A 9,338-nucleotide genomic window follows, 5' to 3' on the forward strand; every position below is an offset into this window, starting at 1 on the left:
ATCTTGGGTAAACATTTATCCCTGACACAATTAGACTTTGTAATATAAACCCTGAGCCTCAAATACATTTTTTGTTTCAACATTTCAGAACTCGGAACCAAGCTGCATTATGCCAGTCTACCAGAGGGAGGCAGAAGCAAGCACGCGAACTGGAAGACTTACGCCTCGATCACACAGACAGAGATTTGCATTCTGGTACACCAGAAGTACATTCATTTCCACACGCCTTGATCACACCGACAGAGTTTTTGCATTCTGGTACACCAGAAGCACATTAATTTCCAATGGAACGTTGCGTTTGCTTTACAGCAAGCAGAGGCACTGTGATCAGGGTGTAAAATCTGACATGCGACAGCAACGCCTGGGCAGAGGAACGCGACCTCAAACTGTTCTGTCCCTATTTTATAGCTGCTATACTAGCAGTTCTCAGCGTCAATGTTATTAAGGTACGAGGCCAACGTTTACAATAACTGCAACGCTAGCCAGCAAAGACTATAAACTACTAGGAAAAATCGAGCAAACTTGTTTAATAATTAAACCCCGCGATTGGCATTGTGGGTGTTTATCGAAGCAGAAGAAGGTCCACGAAATCGGAAATACAGCCAAGTCACTGTGCTGCTATCAACAGTTGACTGGAATCCACACGAGATCGGTTCTGTGAGCACTGTATACTCAGATTATCAAACCATACGAGTTGATTTGTTCTCAATCAAAGCAAATTAAGTAAATCGGCGAATTTATCATTTGTGCAGGAGTCTCTGACGCGAATAATCCACATCAACTGCTGTATATAATTGTGCATCTGTCCAGTGTTTCATCTAAACCGATTTTACATGAACAGATAATGGCTTTGGCTCGGGTGTTTTTCCGTTTACATGGCTATTTGCGACCCATATCGAAAACACAGGCTCCTTTGGTCTCCCGACTCATACGGACCCAGAATGAAGCGAGGTATTGGCAGTGTACTGCTGCTCCACAGTCGACGAGTTGTCGCTGGCAACTTCAGGAAGAATGCCTTGGTGAGTGTCTTGACTATTGTTTTTTAAAGTTTTTTTTATTTTTTATCTGCGCTTCCCTTTACCAAAGGCTATGATTCTTTGGCATTTAATTCACTCTAGTTTCCTATGTGTTTGTTATTGAAGTTCAAGTTGTTCATATCAAAAACAATTTTAATCGTCTCATGTTTCGTAAACAACAGGTGTGGACTAACAGTGAAACTGCTTCCGGGCCCTTCCTAACAATGCAGAGAGAAAGAAAATGGAGAAATAATACAAAAGTAAAACACGGAATAATAGCTTACCGATGAGTAACGATAACTTGGCTATATACCAGGGGTATGAGTTAATGGAGGTAGATATGTACAAGAATACTGAACAAAAATATAAATGCAACGATTTTACTGAGTTACAGTTTATATAAGAAAATCAGTCCATTGAAATAAATAAATTAGGACCTAATCTATGGATTTCACATGATTGGGCAGGGATGCAGCAATGGGTGTGCCTAGGAGGGCATAGGCCACCCACTTGGGAGCCAGGCCCACTTACAGGGGAGCCAGGCCCACCCACAGGGGAACCAGGCCAAGCCAATCAGGTTGAGTTTTTCCCCCACAAAAGGGCTTTATTTCATACAGAAATAATCCTCAATTTCACCAGCTGTCCGGGTGGCTGGTCTCGGACGATGAAGAAAACAATGAAATACGATGAAGAAGCCAGATGTGGAGGTCCTGGGCAGGCGCGGTTACACATGGTCTGCGGCTGTGAGGCCGGTTGGACGTGCTGCAAATTCTCTAAAATTATGTTGAAGGCGGCTTATGGTAGATAAATTAACATTACATTATCTGGAAACAACTCTGGTGGACACTCCTGCAGTCACCAGGCTGATTGCAAGCTCCCTCAACTTGAGACATCTGTGCCATTGTGTTGAGTGACAAAATTGCACATTTAAGAGTGGCCTTTTATTGTCCCCAGCACAAGGTGCACCTGTGTAATGAGCCTTCTGTTTAATCAGCTTCTTAATATGCCACACCTGTCAGGTAGATGGATTATCTTGGCAAAGGAGAAATTCTCACTAACAGGGATGTAAACAAATGAATGCACTACATTTCAGAGAAATAAGGCTTTTTTGAATATGGAACATTTCTGGGATCTTTTATTTCATCTCATAAAATATGGGACCAACACTTTACATGTTGCGTTTTATATTTGTGTTCAGTATAACTAGGAATAAAGTGACAGATAGTAAACAGTAGCAGCAGTATATGTGATGAGTTAAAAAAAGGTTGTTCGAAAAGGGGTCAATGCAGTCGTATGGCTTGGGGGTAGATGCTGTTTAGGGTCCTGTTGGTTCCAGACTTGGTGCATCTCTACCGCTTGTCGTGCGATCGCAAAGAGAACAGCCTATGATGACCTCTATACCAGTGGGTCTGGATGGCATGGAGCTCAGCATGGAGCTCAGCTACAGTGATGTACTGGGTAGCACCTTGCCAAGTTGTCATACCAAGTGCAGATGCAGCCAGTCAAAATGCTCTCAATGATGCAGCTGCAGAACTTTTTGAGGATCTGAGAGTCCATGCCAGGTCTTTTCAGCCTCGTGTTACTTGAGAACCAATGTTGTACTTTCAAATCAAAGTTTATTTGTCACCTGCGCCGAATACAACTGGTGTAGACCTTACAGGGAATTGCTTACTTACAGGCTCTAACCAATAGTGCAAAAAAGGTATTAGGTGAACAATAGGTAAGTAAAGAAATAAAAAACAACAGTAAAAAGACAGTGGAAAAACAGTAGCGAGGTGCGTACAGCTGCAAGGCTATATACATATATAGGCTATATACAGACACCGGTTAGTCAAGCTGATTGCGGTAGTATGTAGATATGATTAAAGTGACTATGCAGATATAATGAACAGAGAGTAGCAGCAGTGTAAAAGAGGTGTTGGGGGGGGCACACAATGCAAATAGTCCGGGTAGTCATTTGATTACCTGTTCAGGAGTCTTATGGCTCGGGGGTAAAAACTGTTGAGAAGCCTTTTTGTCCTAGACTTGGCACTTCGGTACCGCTTGCCATGCGGTAGTAGAGAGAACAGTCTGTGGCTGGGGTCTTTGACAATTTTTAGTGCCTTCCTCTGACACCGCCTTGTGTAGAGGTCCTAGTTGGCAGGCAGCTTAGCCCCAGTGATGTACTGGGCCGTACGCACTATCCTCTGTAGTGCCTTGCGGTCGGAGGCCGAGCAATTGCCGTACCAGGCCGTGATGCAACCAACATGCTCTCTATGTTGCAGCTGTAGAACCTTTTGAGAATCTCAGGACCCATGCCAAGTCTTTTTAGTTTCCTGGGGGGGAATAGGCTTTGTCGTGCCCTCTTCACAACTGTCTTGGTGTGTTTGGACCATTCTAGTTTGTTGTTGATGTGGATACCAAGGAACTTGAAGCTCTCAACCTGCTCCACTACAGCCCCGTCGATGAGTGGGGCGTACTCGGTCCAATATTGGACTTTAATCTGATACGTTGGTTAGAATAGTGTCTGAACCTGACACTTGACTAGGCCAGTTTCCATATTATACACTAATATTTACTTATAAATTTAACATTTGAATCTTCAGAGCTCAGCTATGGAGGACTTGTTATGCACTTTGACTATGTGTGGCTACGGGATCATTGCCGCTCTGCCTCCTGCTACAACAGCAAGACCAACCAGAGGAATCTAGATACGTCACATGTGGAGCTGAACATATGTCCCGCCAACACCAGGGTGGATGATGAGAATCTCTTCCTCACATGTAAGTCTTGGTTTGAAGATTGCTTTTCTCAACTAAGAGAAAGCCCACATTGTGAAGTAGCCTGGAACTTGTCCACTGCCAATCCTGAGATAGTTACTGCATTGTTCAGGGAGACCTTTGCCTCTTGTAAAAGGCTATAATGACATACTGTAGACAGTGCAGACATTGCTACCATATGATTTATTTCACACTGTAACCATTAAATCCCTTACTCTGGTTGCAATCAGTCATTTCATTTGAGGTCGCATATCTAGGTCTGTTTGATGTCATCAAACTCTAAATCCATTGCACAGCATTTGATGTTTTTATTTCAGCCCATTTCCTTTTTGGCAGCACTGTGATATATGCACCTATTGCTAGTCATCATTATTTGGAACAGTTATTGAATGTATAATAGAAGGAATTGCCTTTGATGTGTGTACCCCAGGGCCCGATGGTCATGTGACAAAGTACAACCTGAGTTGGCTGGCTCAGAACAGCTATGAGGGACAGAAGCAGAGTGCCATGCAGCCACGCATCATCTGGAATTCTGACATCTATGCCAATGCCAATTTGTCCCCTGCCAATTGGGACAAGTTTATGACCTGTGACGATGAACTGAAGAAGTTCCTCAGGAACTTTCTGCTGTATGGCATTGCTTTTGTGGAGGGTGTCCCACCAACTGTTGAGGCCACAGAGACTGTTACCCAGAGGGTCAGCCTCATCAGGTACTGGCCTCTTAGGGAATGGGAAGTGGGTGTTCAGGGGTCTTAAAAGTAGCTGCATACCACCCACCACAATACATACAAACAGAAATGGTTTTAGAATGGGAGATTATTTAATAAGGGTTAGCTTGTTACAATGCTTGTGTTATAGCAACAGTGCGTTTTAAAAATGTATTTGACCTTTGTTTAACTAGGCAAGTCCGTTAAGAACCCATTCTTATTTACAATGACGGCCTAGGAACAGTGGGTTAACTGTATTGTTCAGGGGCAGAATGACAGATTTTTAATTCAATCTAGCATTCAATCTAGCAACCTTTCGGTTACTAGCCCAACGCTCTAACCACTAGGCTACCTGCTACAGGGAAGATGTTGTTAATTAAGGATACCAACAAGCCGTTGATACTTTTGCCAAGTGAACATGCACAACAAACTTTTCTCAGCACTTAGAATGGAGTGTGGATTTGTCAAAAGAGGAGAAGAGAGAGTAGTGGTACTGCCTTCTCATTAATCCACCAGGTTCATTGAGGACTCCATAGGTGGTGTGGTTTTGAAGTTTCCAATGCCTGAACCAGCACACTAATCCCTCTTTATACTAGACTCTAATTTGGGGTGACGAGGAGGGAAGGGAGGGAGGAAGCAGTGTGTTAGAAGAAATGCATTGCACATGGTTGCCAGATGAGGCCATTCTTCTAGTCCAGTAACACTGTTTGGCCATCAGAAGTAATCACCCTCCTTCTGACACCCCAAAGAAACAAAAGATAACTCTTTGGAGTAATGTTGCCATCATAAACATGTTTGAATTGCTCTTGTATAGTGTTGTCGATTATTATTTTTGAGACGGCAGACTCTACTTTGTGTTTTCATTCCTGTTTCCTATTAGGGAGACTATGTATGGCAAGATGTGGAACTTCACTTCAGATTTCTCCCGAGGAGACACTGCCTACACCAAACTGGCCCTGGACCGTCACACAGACACCTCATACTTCCAGGAACCTTGTGGGTACGTATTCAGAAGATCTTCACACATGGATGGGTGATAATTGGTTGAGTTAACATGCTGATCTGTATCTTGGTTAGGTTGAGATTCCTCTTCAGATGCAGACATGTTAGACATCTATGTAGGTTATTGTGTTAGGTGATTACAATGATGTGGTCCTCTGTAGCTGAGTTGAGAGAGCATGGTGCTTGCTACGCCAGGATAGTGGGTTCGATTCCCGGGACCACCCATACTTTAAATGTATGCACGCATGACTGTCAGTCGCTTTGGATAAAAGCGTCTGCTAAATGGAATATATATTGTTAGTTAAATGGACAGTTTTAACAACAGGTTCAGCATTGTGGAACAGGCCATTCCTTTTGGAAGCTTTTTTTAACTGATAAGATGCAAGGCAGATGCACATTGCTATGGCACAGATTTCTTGAATCTTGATAAAACAAGATATAGTGTGATAGGTTCCACCTTGGTGTCCCATGAAATGACAGGGCAATGCGCCATCTATTGGGCATTTCATCACATCATGTGACTTACATTGATGCCATTGACTTTGAATTACAGGATCCAAGTGTTCCATTGCCTTAAACACGATGGAACGGGAGGAAGAACACTACTCGTGGATGGATTCTATTCTGCAGACCAAGTACTCCAGAAGACACCTGACAACTTTGAGCTGCTAGCACGGGTGCCTATCAAGCATGAGTACATTGAAAATGTCAGCGACCACCGCAACCACATGATAGGCATCGGCCCTGTGCTCAACGTGCATCCCTGGAACAATGAGGTGTACATGATCCGGTATGACCAGTCTGTTTTCATTTGAGATGTGAATGTCTCCCTGAATGTCTTGCTTTAAACATATCTTCCATTGTCATTTTAGGCCATACAACCTCTAACCAGTATTTGTTAGCTATTAATTCACAATGTTGTACACATTTGAGAAATGCTACACCCATCAATATGAATTAAGTCCCTTGGGAGGGTTCTTTGTGGGATGCTCAGGATCTTTTGCTCATAATAAAAAATAATAGTGTATACAGCGTAACACTTGTTAATCCAGAGCTAGATCCTTTGAGCTCAATGTTATGAACATTTAATCTGATATTGAGGATTAATATGGTATCACCTCCTGCTTGGTTGCCTCTCTCACAGATACAATAACTATGACCGGGCAGTCATAAACACTATCCCCCATGACGTTGTCAATCGATGGTATGTGGCTCACAGACAGTTGACCACAGAGCTGAGGAAGCCAGAGAATGAGTTGTGGGTCAAACTGAAGCCTGGAAAGGTAAGGAAAAAGAGATTCCTTTTTCATTGATATAGACAGAAAGGATTCATCACTACATGTTTATATATAAGGGGGGTGGGGGACATTCTGAAACCAGGATTGGGTTTCAGGGGATGGGTAATGTACTACAAAATCATACACAAACAATACAGTATGTTCCCTCTTTTTCTGGTAGGTTCTCTTCATTGATAACTGGCGTGTCTTGCATGGTCGGGAGTCCTTCACAGGCCTGCGGCAACTGTGTGGCTGCTACCTGACCAGAGACGACGTCTTGAACACTGCCCGCTCCCTGGGTCTGCAGGCCTGAGTGAAGAAGAGTCTCCAGCCAAAAGCTGCAGTATTTTGGAGATAAAAGCTGCAGCCCTGCTTCTTCAGAATACCATATTATTAAATCAAATCAACAACAAAAAAATCACAGGCGCCGAATACAACAAGCCCTTAACCAACAATGTAGTTCAAGAAATAGAGTTAAGAAAATATTTACTAAATAAAGTTTAAAAAATGTCATCAAAAAGTAACACAAGATATTTACATAACAACAACGAGGCTATATACAGGGAGAACCGGTACCGGGTCAACGTGTGGGGGTACAGGTTAGTCTAGGTAATTTGTAACATGACTGCATAGATAAGTAACAGTGTAAAAACAAAGGGGGGTCAATGTAGATAGTCTGGGTGGCCATTTCATTAATTGTTCAGCAGTCTATGGCTTGGGGGTAGAAGCTTTTAAGGAGCCTTTTGATCCTAGACTTGGTGTTCCAGTACCGTTTGCTGTGCAGTAGCATAGAGAACAGTCTACGGGTGACTGGAGTCTTTTACTATTTCTAAGTGTTTAAGTGAAGAACATGGACTGTGATCTGCATTATGCATGCATATGCTCTTGTTAGAACAACAATCATGTTTTGAACTGGAACTTAACATATTGAGATGTTTAACATATTGGCTTTGTTTTAGGGATTAGATTCTAATCTTAAAATATTATAGTATGTCTCAATCACTACATAGCACTTTTACCAGACATTTTTGATTAATGTATTTAGGAACTTTTGCCTTTGTCAATACACGTTTTCTTGATTTGATTGAATAATCAACCCTTATCCCAGTCTGCTGTTCCCACATGCTTCAAGAGGGCCACCGTTGTTCCTGTTCCCAAGAAAGCTAAGGTAACTGAGCTAAACGACTACCGCCCCATAGCACTCACTTCTGTCATCATGAAGTGCTTTGAGAGACCAGTCAAGGACCATATCACCTCCACCCTACCTGACACCCTAGACCCACTCCAATTTGCTTACCACACCAAAAGGTCCACAGACGGCGCAATCACACTGCACTAACCCATCTGGACAAGATGAATATCTATGTGAGAATGCTATTCATCGACTACAGCTCAGCATTTAACACCATAGTACCCTCCAAACTCGTCATCAAGCTCAAGACCCTGGGTCTCGACCCCGCTCTGTGCAACTGGGTACTGGAATTTCTGATGGCCGCCCCCAAGTGGGCATCTCCATCCCGCTGATCCTCAACACTGGGGCCCCACAAGGGTGCGTTCTGAGCCCTAGCCCTACCCTCGCAGCAGCGCCTCTTCAACCTCAGGAGGCTGAAGAAATTCGGCTTGTCACCAAAAGCACTCACAAACTTTTACAGATGCACAATCGAGAGCATCCTGTCGGGCTCTATCACCGCCTGGTACGGCAACTGCTCCGCCCACAACCGTAAGGCTCTCCAGAGGGTATTGAGGTCTGCACAACGCATCACTGGGGGCAAACTACCTGCCCTACAGGACACCTACACCACCCGATGTCACAGGAAGGCCATAAAGATCATCAAGGACAATAACCACCCGAGCCACTGCCTGTTCACCCCGCTATCATCCAGAAGGCGAGGTCAGTACAGGTGCATCAAAGCAGGGACAGAGAGACTGAAAAACAGCTTCTATCTCAAGGCCATCAGACTGTTAAACAGCCACCACTAACATTGAGTGGCTGCTGCCAACACACTGACTCAACTCCAGCCACTTTAATAATGGAAAAATTGATATATAAAATGTATCACTAGCCACTTTAAACAATGCCACTTTTATATGTTTACACACCCTACATTACTCATCTCATATGTATATACTGTATTCTATACCATCTACTGTATCTTGCCTATGCTGTTCTGTACCTTCACTCATTCATATATTTTTATGTACATATTCTTCATCCTTTACACTTGTGTATAAGGTAGTTGTGATATTGTTAGGTTAGATGACTCGTTGGTTATTACTGCATTGTCGGAACTAGAAGCACAAGCATTTCGCTACACTCGCATTAACATCTGCTAGCCATGTGTATGTGACAAATACAATTTGATTTGATTTCTATTGGGGGGGTTCTGTTGTCAAGCAAAGGCAGACAGACATGCATTAAAACGTATTCAGCATCAAAGGAACATTTTTTATATTTTTTATTTGAGTGTCATGCATTCTTTTATAGTTTAATGGTGTTATCACAATGTTGAACTCTAATTAGTTGAACTCAAATGTCATTTTTTTCCAGTTCTGGTGAATTCTAGAATGAACTATCGC

The 9,338-nt window shown here is 43.0% G+C and overlaps 1 protein-coding gene across 1 annotated transcript; it reads left to right on the top strand.

Moving 5' to 3' along the window:
* Positions 1-133: 133 nt before the first annotated feature.
* LOC118390324 (trimethyllysine dioxygenase, mitochondrial-like) lies at positions 134-9,198 on the top strand. The gene is made up of 7 exons (XM_035780771.2): positions 134-1,019; positions 3,602-3,778; positions 4,206-4,485; positions 5,363-5,482; positions 6,038-6,274; positions 6,629-6,767; positions 6,943-9,198. Exons 1-7 carry the CDS (start codon positions 845-847, stop codon positions 7,072-7,074), a joined length of 1,260 nt encoding a protein of 419 aa, XP_035636664.1. The 5' UTR covers positions 134-844; the 3' UTR covers positions 7,075-9,198.
* Positions 9,199-9,338: the final 140 nt, after the last annotated feature.

This window comes from Oncorhynchus keta, chromosome 11, assembly GCF_023373465.1.
Source record: "Oncorhynchus keta strain PuntledgeMale-10-30-2019 chromosome 11, Oket_V2, whole genome shotgun sequence".
Classification (NCBI taxonomy): domain Eukaryota; kingdom Metazoa; phylum Chordata; class Actinopteri; order Salmoniformes; family Salmonidae; genus Oncorhynchus; species Oncorhynchus keta.

What these genes read in the sequence shown, in the direction of transcription:
- LOC118390324 (XM_035780771.2), top strand. Translation starts at nt 845, where the DNA reads ATGGCTTTGGCTCGGGTGTTTTTCCGTTTACATGGCTATTTGCGACCC. An exon ending in CAGAGGGTCAGCCTCATCAG is followed by an intron (nt 4,486 to 5,362) that starts GTACTGGCCTCT and finishes GTTTCCTATTAG; the next exon opens with GGAGACTATGTATGGCAAGA. An exon ending in TACTTCCAGGAACCTTGTGG is followed by an intron (nt 5,483 to 6,037) that starts GTACGTATTCAG and finishes TTTGAATTACAG; the next exon opens with GATCCAAGTGTTCCATTGCC.